This window comes from Clupea harengus, chromosome 17 (genome assembly GCF_900700415.2).
Source record: "Clupea harengus chromosome 17, Ch_v2.0.2, whole genome shotgun sequence".
In the NCBI taxonomy this organism is placed as follows: Eukaryota; Metazoa; Chordata; class Actinopteri; order Clupeiformes; family Clupeidae; genus Clupea; species Clupea harengus.
In genome coordinates, this window is record NC_045168.1 from 26,492,222 (window position 1) to 26,510,617 (window position 18,396).

The window sequence follows — 18,396 nt, forward strand, 5'->3', positions numbered from 1 at the left end:
ATTCATCCGTGAAGAACATCAGTCTGTAGTGCAGTATCAGGTGGTCTACTTGTGTACTCCGTGAAGTGTTTGCATTCAAAAAAATATTCTGTTTGTAAACATTCCTGCCTCTGTAAATGGCAAACAAACATTGTGGCTCGGACTGAGACGTAAACAATCCCAGCCAATCAGCATGGTGCTTCAGGAGCATGAAAGGGAGGGGGTGTCATTTGATTGTCTGTTCAGCACAAATATAAACAAACCGTTAACTATTTGTGCTTGTGTGCTTCTATGCGCACTCAGAAAATGCACTTGATCACCCAAATGGTTGTTAATTCAAGGAGTGGTGGGTAGAATTAGTATTGTTTTGAAACAATCCTGAAGCCATAGGGGCTCCATACTACAGGAAGAGTGTTCAGTGGCACTGTTGCTCTTTGTCCGCCTGGAAATGCTGCTGAAGAGGAGCCCTGTTGTTTTATTTGGACTCCGTAAGCGTGGAGTAATTGTCTGCCTCAGGATCAGAGAGTGCTCTCCAGGACCAGAATAGACTGCTCCATGGAACAGGAGTGCCATCTTAGTGCCATCATGCTAGTTCGTTTGGAGTTGAAGCATGACTTGGAGCATTACCCCCACTACTGCTAGCCTCTTTTTGTGACATCTGGGGCATAGAGCGCAGTGATCCCACAACCTGTAGAGTGGGGCATGCAGAATGGAAGAGAATTGATTGCATTGTTTTCCCACTTCAATGTACGAGTGAGAACAAGATCATTCAGTTGAAGTTATAGTGGTTAGTTGCTGATAACTCCTCCTCCACAGCTGCTTTCATGGTTGGCGGCTTTGATGGCTTTGGTGAAGGTGACTCATTTAAGCCAATATAGTCTTGCCAATCTGGTAGCGGTTTTAAAAAAAGCTTTAAAAAAAAAAAATCAATTCAGTTCCAAAATTAAAAATCTTCCACACTTGTGTCTTGCTTTTGGCGGCGGCCAACTGAGCAGTCTCTTGAGTTAGTGCTCGTGTGTGTGTGTGTGTGTGTGTGTGTGTGTGTGTCTGTGCTCGTGTGGGCGTGTGTGTCAGAGCTGAGTCACTATTGAGCTGTCCCCCCTGGTCACATGGCCGCTTGTCAGAAGTCTGAGCGAGGAAACATAATCCAGAGGAGGAAGGATTTAGCGATCAGTCTGCTGCGTGAACCGCACGGAGGAAGCCCCCTGCCTGAAAAATCTCACCCAGTCTTCTGACCAGCTTCTCTCTCTCTCTCTCTCTCTCTCTCTCCCTCTCCCTGCCTGTCTCTCTCTCTGTCTGTCTCTCCACAGTGTCCACGCTCTACACTATGATGTCAGTGGTAGCCCCACAGCAGTGACCAAACTAAGGTAAGATGGTCTTTCACTCACCCGTACGCTCTCGGTCCATCTTTTAAACCAGTCTGTTGTTTGTCCAGCTGTTTTTCTCGTACCTTTCTTGCATTCATTCCCTACGTTTGTTCACAATGGGGTTTTTTTTTTCCCCTCCAGCTCCGATAATATTTGTACACTTGAAGATTTTACAGTTTAGTGCTTGTTTTCCCGCTGGCACTCCTATGCCAGTTGAAATGCGTTGCTCCTTTCCACACATGTGTGAATGCTGGCTAAAGAAGACTCTTTGAGGTCCACAGAATTGTATGGGGATGTTATTTTCTCATTTTATATAAGCTAGACATGAAACTGGGGGAAAAAACCAGCACATCTGTTTAATAGTTAAAAGTCATCGCTGGAATAACGTTACCCTGTGCAAAAGGCATATTTTCTGTTAAGAGGTCCTGAGGGATTATGATTCGTATTTTCTTTGATGTGCACTGAGCTGGGGTGTACCCACACTGCAAACCAGGCTAGTTATGGAGCGGGTCGTATCTCTGTAAAGAATGAAGGTCTGTGTGATATAACCAACACTTAATTGTTGTCAGAGTTAGATGGATGGGGAGTTACAGTGAGGGGTTTCTTCTCTGGAAACAGACAATGTTAAAGTGGCTCTTTGGCCTCCTTAGTCAATAAAAGGGTAATAGTGTGCTGCAGTGATCTGGCAATCAGAGGTTGGGGACATATGCCTTGTCTTGTGAGTTTGATAAGACAATTACATCATCAGCTTTCCCAGGGTTCCACTTGAGTTCCGTGTGTGTGTGTGTCTGTGTGTGTGTGTGTGTGTGTGTCTGTGTGTATGTGTATGTGTGTGTGTGTGTGTGTCTGTGTGTATGTGTGTGTGTATATTAATGTGTCTGTGTGTGTGTGTGTGCGTGCCTGTGTGGGTGTGCGTGCCTGCGGAAATATAACTATGTGAATTCTCTAATTCTAAAGAGGACCTGGATATGAAAACATGTCTGTAGTGAAACTTTGAGAGCTCTGATTCTGGCCTGTGCACACAGACACTCCTAAGCTTGCGTCCGCTGACCCTTAAATCAGTCAGAAGCTGTCATTCAGTGGTGGGTTGCCTTTGCCAGCTGGACAGACGATGACTGAAAACAACATGTTGTAAAGATGTGGGTAAGCTGGCTAAAGTCGTTCCCCATCCATAAAAGTTGCAAGGCAAACTAGTACTTGCTTGCAATACTCTGTCATTGTCCTCTTGTTATAAGAAAGCTATTGCTCTGTGAGGGTTTGCACATTGTGATTCTACATCTATTTCAGGAACGGTATTTGCAATGTCTCTCCAGTTTTTTAAGTTGTGCTTTTGAATTGAGCTTTTACGTCTGGAATAGCTTCTTTTGATGTCTATTCAGAATGCAATCCACACACCCCTTTGTATTTGCCAAAGGGGAAAAGACAGGTCGTAAAATGATATCCATGTCTATAATTTGCAGTCAGACTTGGATAAATAGTTGAAGGCCTTCACTGAATATGGTCAGGGGTTGCTTTACAAGTGACATGTTTAGTTGTCCATTTCTGCACGCCTAGTGTTTCTCTTTCAAGTCATTGAAGCATGTTCCTTCAGTTGCTTCCTTTTTTCCTTGGGTGTTGTCTGACTATTGTAGGTTTAGAAAGAGCTGCCTCACTCTGCTGAGTGACCCCTTTAGAAAAGCGCCTTGCTCATCAGCTGAGAGAGACCAATGACTGCCTTCCTGTTGTGTTTCATGTGTCGAGTCATGTGCTACTGGACTACAGAAGAGAAATAACCCGCCTGCATTCTTAACAGTTTCCCTCTTTAGTAGTCATTCCAAAACTGTAATACTGATCGATTCAACCACACAGACAAGCTCATTGTGTTTTTTTAGTCCCGTTGCCCTTGTAAATGTTTTTGTCCCACTTTCAATGCGAGTCCTTTGGAAACATGAGGGATGTTTGTCAGAGGAATCCATTGAGACTATATACCTTTAAGTTTAAGAAAAGGTTTGTGTAGATTTTGCATTATTACTAACATTACATCATTATTAAAGGAGCAATATGTAATAATAAATGTACTGTACTGAATCCTAAAATGAACATGATCTGTCATCAGAGTTTAAGGGAGAACAGCCTGTGGGATTCCACCTACTGCCCATTTCGACACCCCGGGTTGCCAGATAAGAATGCGAACACAGCGATTATATGGTTTCTATTCGATAAGATTCAATAAATAGCTAGTAGATAGGGATGGGCATGAGTAACTTTTTATTTGAACGTCAGTATTTGTTCAACGTATAGAGGAATTGCGTTCGTAAATTCAGTTCAATTTAGGGTAAATCTGGCAGTGTCTGTCGTTTTTGTAATGCTGGTTGTTTTGCCGAGGTAGCGCCCTGCGCTTTAGCCTGCTCTACTCTGGATCACTTCGCCGGCTCCGTGTCTCAAACACTCGCTGCCTTGGTAACCAAGCTGCACACATACTACAGAGTATGAAAATATAGTACTTAAAATGCACATCCACACTAGTAGTCGTGCTATATTAATTAAGGTTGGCTAACTTTAGCTTTACCTGTTCAGGTAACCAACTCTGCATTTGTCTCAAAATCCTGCTGGGTTCTTTGCTGTCTCTATCTTTCAAACACATCTCTAATATTTACCCCCATTTTGCCATGTCTCTGGTCATGCCGCTTTTTGGAAGGATGCCAAGGCTTTTTTTGGTCATATCATCGAACATCATCTCTGTTGGTCCAGTTTGTTTGCTTACTTCAATGGCAGTTGCATGCTGTGATCGTGTTGTTATCTGGCAACACACGGTGTCAAAATGGTGCTGGAAGAGTGGGCAGAATCACAAAAGGGCAAAACACAAACAGACGTTCCGCTCCCGAACGGAAGTTTTGTAAGGAGACTGGCTGTATCATTGTTGTAGGAGAAGCCAGTAGCCAGTTTAGCATGCTTCCTTAATCTTAATGTTCATTTTATGATTTACTACAGTAAATGTTTTATAAACTGCTCCTTTAATAATAGCTTGACAGGTATGCAGGACTCTTCTCTCTGTTGCTCTTCCTCTAGATCCTCTGCCTCTTGTACCTGCACTCTCTTCTCCTCCTCCTCCTCTTCCTCATCTCCCTGCTCCTCTCTCTCGCTCTCATCCTCTCCGCCCTCTACCTCTTGTATCAGCGACACCTGACCAGCCCTCACTGGCTTCACTAGACACTGCTGAGGGCATTGCATAACTGAGATCTGCATCAGGCTGCAACAAGGGAGAACATTACGCTGCATCTCCGAAATAGAGTTGAAATTATTTCTACGTTATCTGTTCAATTGAGCAATGATATCATTATCGGGACCTGGAAGGAAGTAAGTCCAACTCCAGTGTGGAGCCTATTTTCAGACGGCACATTTTTTTGATCTGTTCCAAAATCTTCCACAGGAACTCCTGTGCCCCACTCCTAAAGTATTTGAAGATTGTTTAGTGCGCTGCGATGGAAACCAGCCACAGCACAGCGGGGGGCATGTTGTGTTACTGTGTGACGAGGGGGTAGTGAGGCTGCATGCAGAGGGGGTGAGGGCTTCAGTCCTGTCACCAAACAGCCACGGCTCTAACCTCTAATCGGGCTCGCTGGCAGTAGGGCCAGGGCAGTCCTGTGGTGGAGATGGGCTTGGGCCTCCTTCTGGGTCGCTGGCAGTAGGGCCAGGGCAGTCCTGCGGTGGAGGTGGGCTTGGGCCTCCTTCTGGGTCTCAGGGCCCCATAACCATGGGATGAAATGGCGCTATTATTACAGGGCATTCGTGCATTCAATTACATTTGAAAGTAAATACATTAGTGCTATGATAAGAGTTCAGACTATCGTTATTTGACCGTTTATGTTCTTGCGTTTGACATTCCTGTATGATTTTGTGATCCCAGGAATCTGGCATGTAACTTTTGTAGAAAGTATGGCTGTTGTAGGCAGTAAACTATTAAACCAATCTTATGTGTCGGTTGTTCTCATTAAACTTATCAGTTTAATTGAGCATTTATTTGTTGTTTTGTATTTGTACAGTTTGTTCTTTTTCATTTTTATATTTCTCAAATTCCCTTTGAGACATTCATTCTAAAATTGTATCTCCAATGAATTCCAAAACGGTTTCAGTCATATCAAAATGTTCTCTAGAGTAAATTGCTCTTGAGTCGTAACCCAAGCATGCATTCCATTGTGTCGTACATACATGTTTCCTCTTTTGAAACTCTGCACAGGTCATAGGTCATCTCTTAATACTCTTCCCATTCACTAAATGCCTTCCGACGAGCGTAATTTAGTTATATCCATCAAACATGTGTATGCTGGTTCTCAGTGCAGTTGAGATTTTTCATATTCCATCTTTGTTTTAACTTCTTATCACAATGAGGAACGGTTTGGCCCTGCCGCTTGCTTTGCAGACTATTAGATATGGTCATATCAGTGACCTTGTTCATTAAAAGGGATACATAAAAGCAACCAATTAACAGAGATATGACAGAAGGTTTAAGAGATAAGATTGCCATGGAATGTTGTTATGAATCTTATCCACCAAAGAATAGATTTCACCTCGCAGGGGCAGATACCTCAATGGTTCAAATCCTTAAATGAATCCTTGCAAAAGATGAACAAGTATGAGAACTTATATTAATATTTCAGAATAGAAGGCACTAGAAGGTCTAGCTTGAGGAAAAGTTACAGCTGATTCCAAACCCATTGTAGCTATGCTTTGCAACACTGAAAGAGTAGGATGCTGTCCGGGAGGTCTGTAGGATAACTGTAGGTTGATCTATGGTATCAGGTTTTTTGTATGTCTATCAGGAAACATCTTTCCTTGAATGCTATTGTGTGTTTTTGTATTGTGTGTGTGACTGTTCCCCATCATGAGATCCTTCTCCAAAGATTTACACAATCTCATGATATGTCCACAATATTTCAGATTCTATCTTATCATTAGTTCTTCCAAGGAGCAATCTGGTTGTATTTCTTCAATTGCTTATTTGTTTGTTTTTCTTTTCTTGTTTTTCTTTTTCTTCTCTTCAGTTTCCTCCGACCCCGAGTTAAAATGTGTTGATTCTTTTGCGTTCAATGGTACTAATAGTCCAGCTCTCTCATCCACACATCAGTCCTGGAAACACTGGGGCTTTGACAATGCACACCTTTGTGGATGAAAGAAGCAAGAATTATTTGAATTATTTGGGGGGGGGGGGGGCGCTACAGTGACCATCAGCAGTCATTTTCGAGCAAAAGATTCTTCCCCATTTATTAGCCGTAACTTAACAAGGCTGGTCAACATAGTCTTGGTTTTCTTGCTTTTTCTTCCTTTTAATAATGTCGTCAGGTCTTCCTCATTGTTGGCCTCAGTGCATTGAGTGCATACAGTGCAGGACGTTCAATCCATCTGTCCTGTTCAGATGAAGGGGGATACGCTGCCTGTGACGTTCCCATTTCCTCTTGGGTTTTGTGTCCTCTGTCCTCCGCCATGCTTTCTTCCTCCGCTGTACTGTAGCGTCTGTGCTGTGAGCCTCGTGCCACTCCTTATCTTTTATCACAGTTCCACGGTAGCTGCTGTTATCATATTGTTATCAGTCGCTCAATGCTTAATCAGTGTTGATACGCAGGAAGTGCCTTTGGGCGCGATCACAGCTGTAGGGTTCTCCTTCAGAGGAAAATGCCTTGACCACAAACCTCAATGTCATCATTGATGATTCACCATTGATTCTACTAAACCATGCCTGTGACGTTTAAGTGATGATAAATTCAAGTTTATTTGAGTTTGTTTCTATTTTAAGACCGGACACCCTAACCTGAAGCAAAGAGCCTATGGAAGAGTACCCAACACACAAGTTTATGCCCTCATCCAATCATGTTTCTCCTCATGTGCTCTGCCCACAGGTTATGCTGCCCATAAGTTCGTGCCTGAGTCCCCGAGAGAAAGAGAAGGGCTAAAGCCTGTGCCAGGTGTGGAGCAGTGGGCTCAGCCGAGCCTCAGCGCAGCCTTCAAGCCCCACAGGTGCACCTGTCAGCAGGAGCCATGAGTGACCCTCCGACCCCCAGCAAGGTCACGGACACGCTGACCTCCGTCAGCTACAAAGTGAGTACATCGCTCTCTCTCTCTCTCTCTCTCTCTCTCTCTCTCTCTCTCTCTCTCTCTCTTTTTTCTTTTCTTTTCTTTTCTTTTCTTTCTTTCTTTCTTTCTTTCTCTCTCTCGCTCTTGGTGGGATCCAAACTGAAGACATTTCAACCTAATATAGATTTTCTATCCTTTCATTAAGCTTGTCATTTGGCACCTTATAAGACCATTAGTTTTTTTGTGTGAAGGGAACCCTAACCCTAACCCTAGGTTTCTGCACCAATATTAAATATAAAAACCTATGAAAGAACAATATCTGTTAAGTTTACTCATTTAAAGTCTCTCACGGTTAGGTTTAATATGGTAAACAGTTGGTGAAGCTAACACATCCGGCATAGTTTATTCTTAAAATGGCAAAATTGAGATGGGTAATTGCTGTGCATTTTCACAATATTGAATGTAGTCTGGCTTCACTTGATACGTCTAGACGATGCGTGCAAGGTTTGAACGGCTGGAAAGAAACAGCCTATCAGCTCTCTATTGCTCACGGCATAGAAATGTACGGTCAAAACAGTGTGCTCCCTGCAGAAGAAGTGAACCCGCTAACTACATATCAGTATGGAATGAGTAGATCATACTTGTACTCCACAAAGTTTATTTTACAGAGCTATTGATACCAGCAGCATCTTCCAAAAACACCCTCCGAGCGCTTCTCTTTATCAGCATGTCTCCACATGGAGCCCGCTTCCCCCTCATGCTATGATCCTGCCCCAGTAAGACATTCATCACAATCAGACTCGGCCTGCGTTCCATGTCATGTGTTCGCTGTTTTTGTGAAGTCAACAGTCTTGCGTCGGAGGACGCTGCCAAATAGTTCTCTCTCTCTCTCTCTCTCTCTCTCCAGCTGCACATCCTCTCTCTGGGCTCGGGTTGTGCCTGGTCAGCCCTTTCAGTGCCTTTTGAGTTTGAAGAGTCAACTCGTTTAGGTTTAGGGGGAGAGTTATTTACCTCTGCAGTGCTAGTCTACAGCAGTCTACATTCTGGGCTCACAGGGTTTGTCCTTTTCCACCTTTGGTGTGTTGTGGTTCCAGGGTCGTCCTGTTGAGAAATATCTCTTTCAGTACCAGTGAAGAACATTTCCCTAAACCAGAATGGCTATTTCTGGCTTGTTCTGCATTACTTAAAAGTTACTGTGCTCTGGAGATGAACCTTTCAATCAGTTGGAACCTGCAATGGGAGCACAAACTCACAAGCTTATTTAAGAATGGCTGTAGGAAGCTATTAAAACATGAGGTAGTAAGCTCTGCACCATGTTTTGCCTTATGTTGAGTTTTATATGTCTACTGTGGCAAGTTCATTTTTGAGAAAACCATTTTCAGTTCACCAGTGACTCGAGAGCCAGCTGGCTAAGAAAACTGTCATTACAGACCGTGTGTGTGTGTGTGTGTGTGTGTGTGTGTGTGTGTGTGTGTGTCATTACAGAGGGCTGAAGCCCAGTTTGGTCGGGGAAGGGCCATTTCCAGAGGCAAATGAATTGATTTTAGCATACAGGCGCACTGCTGTTTGCAGTGAAGACTTGTTTTTCCTTACAAAAAAATATTGACACAGACATACTTTTGTTCTTCAGCCAATTGCCCTGTTCTTCACTGTGCCCAGCTGTATGGCATTTTGGGTACGATAAGGACTTTCCATGTGCTCTTTTGAAAAGATTACTGCCCATAGTCAATTTTAAAAGTTAGTACGATCCAGTTACGACACACTTTACAAAGTTACTGCCTGTTTGCCAGCTTCAATGAGGTATTTTCTTCTTGATCAGCAAGCATGACACACCACAGTGCGTACTGTGAGGCAAGATAAAAGGATATTAGAGGTCAGGAATGTTCTTCTCAAGATTTTCCTTTCACTTGACATCTCAGGCATCCGTGTGTTATTTTAGTCCGTGATTTAAGATTAAGGTCACAGGATGGGATCTCATGCAGATTGAGCACAAAAGGATTTCCAACTGAGCACTGACTGAACACCTTGTGGGATCAAATTTGAACACCACAGAGCAGAATGTGTCCGACACAGGCTCAGCACTTACCAATTATCCACAGCCATGCCTTTCTAGTAATGTGTTCCAAGGAAGCTGTCAGTCAGTGGTCCTTCATATCTCAAGTGCTCTTTATTCCATGAACAAACATTGACATTGGGGCTCACATCTCTGTGAAGGACAGGATTCTGCAGGGTCAAAAAAAGAATGTAAACCCTGATTAGATCAAAACTGGTGTATTGCCTTCTTATGGAGGCATAAGATCATTTGTTTCTTCAAAAAAAAGGTACTTCTGCCTTCATTTCCTTGACCTACCCAGACACTGCGAAGAATGCTCTTTACTAATGTGTTTACATACAGTAGTGGCCCTGCGTTTATAATACAGATATACGAGGCGCGATCTCAGAGACTGTTCACTGTTGCGAATGAAAGGAGCACTGCACAGTGATGCGCATGTAGCAGGTGCCGGCATTGCCTCTTCGTGAGGGTATTCTGCATTACGTCGCCTGATGAAATTCAGCGCTTGTGTTACACCCTTGTTTGTCACACCACTGGTATGTGTGCATCTGCGATTTCACCAAGGACCTGAAACTTGAGCAAATATCAAATGTGGTGTCAGACTCAGGAAATTGGCAACGGAGACCCATGGAATCCTCCCCCCCCACTGAATGAAGCAACGAGCTGGGCGGGGTGTTTTGAGTGGCATGTGCGTTTCAAGAAGGGCAGAATGTCACTGGAGGACGACGAGGTCAGGGCAACCTGCCACCAACACAACCTCCAAAAATGTCCAAGAAACTGCGCTGCTGCCCAGTTCATGCCTACGCTCCTAACTCCGGGTCACCGCGTCGAAGTCGGCAAGGATCTTGGTCAACAAGCCTTGGATGAACCAACCTTTATGTTGAGGATCATCACCAGTGACAAGAATTTGGTTTACGGCTACAAAGCACAGACCAAACAGCAGTCTTGGCAGTGGAAGAGATCGCCATTTCCCAGGCAGAAAATGGTGCCTCTGGTCAGGAACCAAGAGCATGCTGGTGCTTTTTCTTTGACATTCTCGGGGTTGTGAATTTGTCCCTGAGGGTCATACTGTCAACGGCGAGTTCTACTGTGACGTTCTGAGGCGCAAACAAACTGAACTGTGTTTGCGAAGGGATTTGGGCTGTCCAACATGACAATGCACCTGCGTTTATCACCCGCATCAACACAGTCACAGTGGTCCAGGTTTATATCATGTGCGGTTTATGCTTGTTAAAGGCGCAGAGAGCTGAGCTTTTTAATCACACCTCGAAGTTTAGATTATCTGAGACAAGATTTGCTTTGCTTTGCCTTCACCTTGACTGTTGGAGAAAAGCCTATCAGTATAACAATAATCTCTGTTAATGCATCACAGAGATGTAGAACTAAGATTATGCACTTGCTCACCGAACCCCTCAGAAGTCACTGTGACTCATACTAGTGTACACACACACCCTCATACTTCTTGGTTTTCTTAGAAAAACAATTATTATTATATTTTATAGCCATCATATTGTAGGACGTAATAGTTCTAATATATAGTATACAGCATTATCCATGATAACCTTCCATAATATTAAGACCCCTAAGTGGTAAATGGATTGTATTAAGCTCTATACCGTGGATTCTTAGTCAGTTTGGCTCTCAAACCACAGTGACCATGTTTGTCAAGCATTCAACGTAAGCCATAACTGGCCCTTTAAAGGCAACCTCTTTTAAAATGCATTCTGTCCTACTAGGGATTCTAATGGTCTCCTTGGAAAATGGTCTATGAAGCTTCGACTAAAAGTAGTTGTGTTTACAATCCAGGGGCTATTAAACAGATACAGCGAGCTTCTCTGTAATGGAGATAAGAGCATTTGCTATGTGACTCCTTTTCAGCTCTAATTGGCCGTGGCCATCCATGAAGCATGCGACAGTGGTTCCCTGGGGTTAATCATTGATCGGGAAGCCATGATTATGCTCTCGGTGAGGTCGACATTGTTGGTTGCGGTAATTTTCGACAATCAGTAATTGTATTTTGAAATCGGGTCAGTTATTGTGAAAGTAGTAGTCTGTCATCACTTCCTGTTGCTTGGGTAGTCATGTGAACAGTGACATGTTTGAGAGTTCCCTAGCAAGTGACCAGAACAGCTTTTCAAAGTCTTTGCACTCTATGAAAGCAAAGGAACTAACACTCCGTCTCCAACCTTGTCCGGGACCAGACGACACGACAGCCACAGATTGATGGATTTCCTTTACACAAAGGTCAGTTTGAATAAATCATTGGAGAACCCAGACCGTTGTATCACTCCACAGCCACACACAGGTAGAGGTCAGGGTACATGTTGAAAATGTTCAAAACAACAGCACCTTACCAGTATCTAACCCCCCCATATGGTCACACCGCTTCGGAGGACCGTGAGCCATTATGTTCTATAAGTGCTGTGCTGTTTTTAGTCCTCATTCTGAAGAAATCAGGCAAACTGCTTAGATTAAACTCTCTTTATATTTAGGGTTTGCGTGAGCCGCCAGGGAGTGTTCCAGTTAATATTTGATTTTGATTAGAGACACTTGTCAGCGGTTGTCCCCAAACGGATGTCTTGTCATCTACATAATATGCAACATGAAAATTGTGTAATATTTGTAATTGTTTGGGGGTTTTGTCATGAATACTTTGAATGACCACTTTGAATATTAAAATGTTACTCTGGCAAGTCCATGTAACATGTAATGTAAACTACCCCGAGGAGTCCTATTAACCCTTTTAGTCTTTCTGAAACGGTGAAAAATCGGCGCAAATTGTCAAAAAAATCCCCCTTTGCGCTAACCGGTTAAGAATCCTCTTGTTCACTTATCCACTGACTTCAGGATCTCAGCCATCCTCCAGCAGCTATGTCTGTGTAAATACTTTCCCTCTGCCAAAACAATGACCTTTCTAGCATTTCTACTTGTCCCTCTGTTCTCTTGCCAAAGCATTCATTCATTTTCCACAGATTAACAATACACAAGCTGAGAGTGTGTATGCTGGTATTAGTCGATCATCGTAACAATACATACATTTCTTTTCAATTTAGTTGAATGGAAGTGAATGGATGTTGTAACTACCTAGTTGTCTGGTCATTTGTTGTAGGGAATTGAACTAGATTGCACCTGCCATCGTGGACATTGGCACCTTCAATTACAACCTCAGGGGTTATTGACACCTCTGGCAAGAGATGTTTTATTCATCCATAGACATGGACAATTCCATCATCTTTTATAATCCTGTTTTTGACTTCTGTCCTAGATCATCTAGACTACATCGTAGGTCACATCCTGAGGTTCCCACAAACCATGGGGTGTCAGGCCTTAGGAGGCTACCTTCAGCCAGTTAGCATCAGCTGTTTTGGTGCCAAGATGTTTGTTTCCCATAGGCTGGTTTGGTGCCAAGATGTTTGTTTCCCATAGGCTGGTTTCATTCATGCCCAAGTGTGGCCAGTCAGCCTAAAGGTTTGGCTACTGTGGTCATATGGCCTTTGTAGCTCAGGTGATTTGGATCTTCATATTCTGGTGCCAAAAACTGAGCCCCCTGAAATGAATGTCCTGTTCTGAAGTACCTAGCGTAGCACCAGCCGTGTGAGTGAATGGGAGATGGGAGTGGCAATCCGTTACTCTCTCCAGGTCTGTGTAATACCTTTGTTTGTGAGAAGTTGGCAAGAGGTAAAGGATGAGTCATGGACTTATGAAGGCTCATTGTTTGGATCCATGGGATATTAGCAGGAGGGAATCTGGCCTCCTCCATGCAAGACTGAGATTTAGCTGTCCCTCAGTGATGTTTACAGATGTCATTTGTAGACAGTACTTTGAAAATAACATAAGACTCAGAATCAGAATTCTTTTAATGGCCAAGTATATTTACATATACAGGAAATTATCTTGGTGGTTGGTGCATAGGACATAAAACACATAACATAACAACAAAATAGCAAAAACAAGAATAAAAGACAAATACAGAATATTAAATAATAATAAATAATTGTGAATTGGAATTGGCAAACCAGAGTCAGTGTGATGCAGGGGGCTTGTTTGTGAGCACCACTGCCGTGGGTAAGACTCTACATAAGACTCACCTCACTCGTAGTTTGTTCTCCCTGTCTGCTACTCTGTCCTTCTGTTGCTCTCTGTATCATTCCCTTCCTCTGCCTGTCTGTCCGTGCTGATATCGTGAGGAGAGAGTGTGCTGCCTGTCTGTCTGAGCTGATATCGTGAGGAGAGAGTGTGCTGCCTGTCTGTCCGTGCTGATATCGTGAGGAGAGAGTGTGCTGCTGGCTGACTCAGGGGGTTAGTAGTCACCTCATAGCCTCTGCTAATCCATACACAGCTGAGTGCACCTGAAGGCAACGCTCAGCTGAGGCTTTCTTTTGTGAGTAAATACCTCAGGCAACATGAAAGAGGTGATGACTAATGATGATACCTCTTACTTGAACTGTAACTGTACGGAGGCGGTTCATTCCCCTCTGGAGATTAAGGTTGGGGTTCACCTTTAACTAAGGGCAGCTGCGTGAGTCTGGGCCTTTTCCAGAAGCTTCCAGAAGCTTCTCTCTGTTTCTGCAGTCAGATGGATTAGAGAAAATACTTACTTACTAGACGGGGTTGACTCATTGGATTTTGGATATCCCAATATTCAGCCAGATATTTGTGCTGTATTACATGTCAAATCATCAAATCACTTTAAATATGTAATGATGTCAGAGGAAACACGGTGAAGTTTGTCTTCTGATAAAATATGTATTATATTTCTTTGGGAAACAATTTGACATTTTGCAGTGTGAGAGGTGCTGAACGGATGTCCTTTACGGTGCCAGTGTGGTTAGAACGTCATTTCCTGTTTATTTATCACTGGAAAATCTGTGTGTCTTTACAAGTGTTTGTAACCCCCCCCCCCCTTTTTTTTCCCTACTGTGAGGCGCATTATGTTACCTCCTGGTATGAAATGCGCCGTACAAATAAAGTTTGATTTGATTTGACACAATACTCCACATACTGTATCCCCGATTTCAGTAGAGATGCAATGTGGCTTATTATGAGATCATTGCCTCGTCTTTAGTTATTCTTAGGTTTTCAGTTGTTAATATGACTGCAAAACCTGTGAGTTATCTCTAAGGCACCTCCCCCATCTGTCAAAGTGTTATGTGAAGTGTGACCTGTCCTTTTCCTGAGGTGACGTGTTGATGACTTTTCTGAGCACAAGGTTAGATGAAAGAGCTCGAGGCACAAACCTAACCAGCCTGGGGGTGATGGCTGGGCCTGGGCTGCGTGCGGTGGAGGGCCAGAGCGACATGGTCAATATTTATACATGGCAATGTTAAAAGTGTAAGATTAAATGAGCGCTATTGTTTCTGACCAAATCAAACAACTGTGTGCCCTTATGTTTGTCCTCCAGAGGGAGAATGGACAGTGTTTGTTTTAATCACACTGCGAATGGAGCAACACACACACACACACACACACACACACACACACACACACACACACACACACACCTGGTCAGGGTGCCAGTTACTGTACAAATGTCATGTGACCAGAGAGAGGATGGGAGGGAGAAAGCGGGAGATTGGGAGGTGGGGGATAGAATGAGTCGCTTTTATTAAAGTGATGTCGTTATGTGACGCCCCGCACATTTGACATAGACACGGCTCCTGCTGCCGCTAGAACACCACCGAAGGCCGTCTCCGATCTCACCGCTGCTGCCACGGCACACGCCTGACCATGAGTCGTCTGGTAAGCCCTGTCGGAGGATGCTGGGGGTGTATTTATAGTGCAGAAAGGATTCCTGTCTGCTTTGGGAACTGCGTTACTTTTCTGACATGGAGACAGAACGTTACCACTTACCACCGGTACAGAAAGTTTCGAAATAACTTTTGTTGTGGTGCTTTGGTTTTAAGCGTAGTTATCGCAGCTGGACAGTTCTCCTAGATGATTTATGCAAGTCAGATTTTTGCTTACCTTTTCCAACTGCTGGGAACTCTACCCCAGGCAAGCAAGTGTGCTGTGTGCTTGAGTGCTCTGTGATTTGCCAGGTAACTGTACTTAGCAGGGGTTCCCCGTGTCTAATTAAACCCTTGACATATTCAGAGGGCTGGGGAACATGACCTCTGGGGAAATTAATATCTCCATTTTGGTTGCCTAAAATACCAAGCAGACAGCTGTCGTAGATAATCGCGGAGAGATGTAGTCATGAGGGGCAGTGAACAAACTGTTACACATCTTGTTTCTATGGTACGTATAAAGCTTTTCAGTGTTAAGTCAACAATATGTCCATGCTGAGTTTTGGTTGTTTCTTTATAAATAGTGAATGTGTGTGTGTGTGTGTGTGTGTGTGTGTGTGTGTGTGTGTGTGTGTGTGTGTGTGTGTGTGTGTGTGTGTGTGTGTGTGGATTTAAAAAAAAAGCCCTAGGGAAAGCAGGTGTGCATGCCCAAAACCAACACTCCACCCTGTCCCCCACCCAATTGTAAGCAAGAGGTTTTTTTTTTTTTCTGAGGTTGTTTTTGTGAAGTTTGCCTCTCCTGGTCCTCAGCTTTTCTTTCACCTCTACGCCAAGCCTTCACACTGCTGCACTAGCTCTGGGGATTTACTGTGAAGTGTTTGGAGATGAAAAAAAAAACTGATGTATTCTGGTGCAGGACAACCTCAGAGCTCTCCTGCTGGGCCTGCTACACAAATGTTTACACGGATCGTTATGCTTTGTGGTTTTGTTTTCTCAATGTCAAATGTACAATTGCAACTGTTTTTCTTCTTTACATTTTTTGTCATTACATAAAGAGCGTATGGTATTTGTAAAACATTTTAGTTTCTAATTTCATCCTGACTGCTACCAGAGAAATAAAATGAACCTTCTGCATGCTGGTAGTATGACTTTGACCTAACGCTGATAGAAGACTGCACCAGCTCTTTTCAGTCAGTTAGTGCCACTATATGTCCGTGAGTATCTTGGTGTGTAGTATGGTAGTGAACTATATGTGTGTGTGTGTGTGTGTGTGTGTGTGTGTGTGTGTGTGTGTGTGTGTGTGTGTGTGTGTGTGTGTGTGTGTGTGTCTTGGTGTTTAGTATGGTATGGTAGTGAACTGTGTGTGTGTGTGTGTGTGTGTGTGTGTTTGTAGTATGGTATGGTATGGTAGTGAACTATATGTCCTTGAGTATCTTGGTGTGTAGTATGGTATGGTAGTGAACTATATGTGTGTGAGTATCTTGGTGTGTAGTATGGTATGGTAGTGAACTATATGTGTGTGTGTGTGTGTGTAGTGTGGTAGGGTAGTGAACTATATGTGTGTGTGTGTGTGTGTGTGTGTGTGTGTGTGTGTGTGTGTGTGTGTGTAGTATGGTAGGGTAGTGAACTATATGTTTGTGAGTATCTTGGTGTGTAGTGGGGTAGTGAACTATATGTGTGTGTGTGTAGTGTGGTAGGGTAGTGAACTATATGTGTGTGTGTGTGTGTGGTATGGTATGGTATGGTAGTGAACTATATGTCTGAGTATCTTGGTGTGTAGTATGGTATGGTAGTGAACTATATGTGTGTGAGTATCTTGGTGTGTAGTATGGTAGTGAACTATATGTCCTTGAGTATCTTGGTGTGTAGTATGGTATGGTAGTGAACTATATATGTCTGAGTATCTTGGTGTGTAGTATGGTAGTGAACTATATATGTCTGAGTATCTTGGTGTGTAGTATGGTAGTGAACTATATGTCCTTGAGTATCTTGGTGTGTAGTATGGTATGGGAGTGAACTATGTCTGTGAGTATCTTGGTGTGTAGTGTGGTATGGTAGTGAACTGTGTGTGTGTGTGTGTGTGTGTGTGTGTGTGTGTGTGTGTGTGTGTAGTATGGTATGGTATGGGAGTGAACTATATGTCTGTGAGTATCTTGCTGTGTAGTGTGGTATGGTAGTGAACTGTGTGTGTGTGTGTGTGTGTGTGTGTGTGTGTGTGTGTGTGTGTGTGTGTGTGTGTAGTATGGTATGGTATGGGAGTGAACTATATGTCTGTGAGTATCTTGCTGTGTAGTGTGGTATGGTAGTGAACTGTGTGTGTGTGTGTGTGTGTGTGTGTGTGTGTGTGTAGTATGGTATGGTATGGTAGTGAACTATGTGTGTGAGTATCTTGGTGTGTAGTAGGGTATGGTAGTGAACTATATGTGTGTGAGTATCTTGGTGTGTAGTAGGGTAGGGGAGTGAACTATATGTCTGTGAGTATCTTGGTGTGTAGTAGGGTAGGGTAGTGAACTGTGTGTGTGTGTGTGTGTGTGTGTGTTGGTCTTGGTGTGTAGTGTAGTATGGTATGGGAGTGAACTATATGTCTGTGAGTATCTTGCTGTGTAGTGTGGTATGGTAGTGAACTGTGTGTGTGTGTGTGTGTGTGTGTGTGTGTGTGTGTGTAGTATGGTATGGTATGGGAGTGAACTATGTGTGTGAGTATCTTGGTGTGTAGTGTGGTATGGTATGGGAGTGAACTATATGTGTGTGTGTGTAGTAGGGTATGGTATGGTAGTGAACTATGTCTGTGAGTATCTTGGTGTGTAGTAGGGTATGGTAGTGAACTGTGTGTGTGTGTGTGTGTGTAGTATGGTATGGGAGTGAACTGTGTGTGTGTGTGTGTGTGTGTGTGTGTGTGTAGTAGGGTAGTGAACTATATGTGTGTGTGTGTGTGTGTGTGTGTGTGTGTGTGTGTGTGTGTGTGTGTGTGTGTGTGTGTAGTAGGGTAGGGTAGTGAACTGTGTGTGTGTGTGTGTGTGTGTGTGTGTAGTAGGGTATGGGAGTGAACTGTGTGTGTGTGTGTGTGTGTGTGTGTGTAGTAGGGTATGGGAGTGAACTGTGTGTGTGTGTGTGTGTGTGTGTGTGTAGTAGGGTATGGGAGTGAACTTTCCCAGGGCAGAGCTGCAAGGTTGTGGGACGGCTCCTCTTTGGGTCAATATTGAGTTTGTGTTGTTTGACCCCT

General features: G+C 43.6%; 1 protein-coding gene across 1 annotated transcript in view; it reads left to right on the top strand.

Annotated features, from left to right (window-relative positions):
• Window positions 1-554: 554 nt before the first annotated feature.
• Window positions 555-18,396, top strand: part of slc4a2b (solute carrier family 4 member 2b) — a 38,215-nt gene continuing 20,373 nt past the window's right edge. The window contains exons 1-2 of the mRNA XM_031584278.2: window positions 555-1,346; window positions 7,220-7,418. Coding sequence (XP_031440138.1) covers window positions 7,359-7,418 — 60 coding nt within the window. The 5' untranslated portion in view covers window positions 555-1,346; window positions 7,220-7,358. The remainder of the gene's footprint in view (window positions 1,347-7,219; window positions 7,419-18,396) is intronic.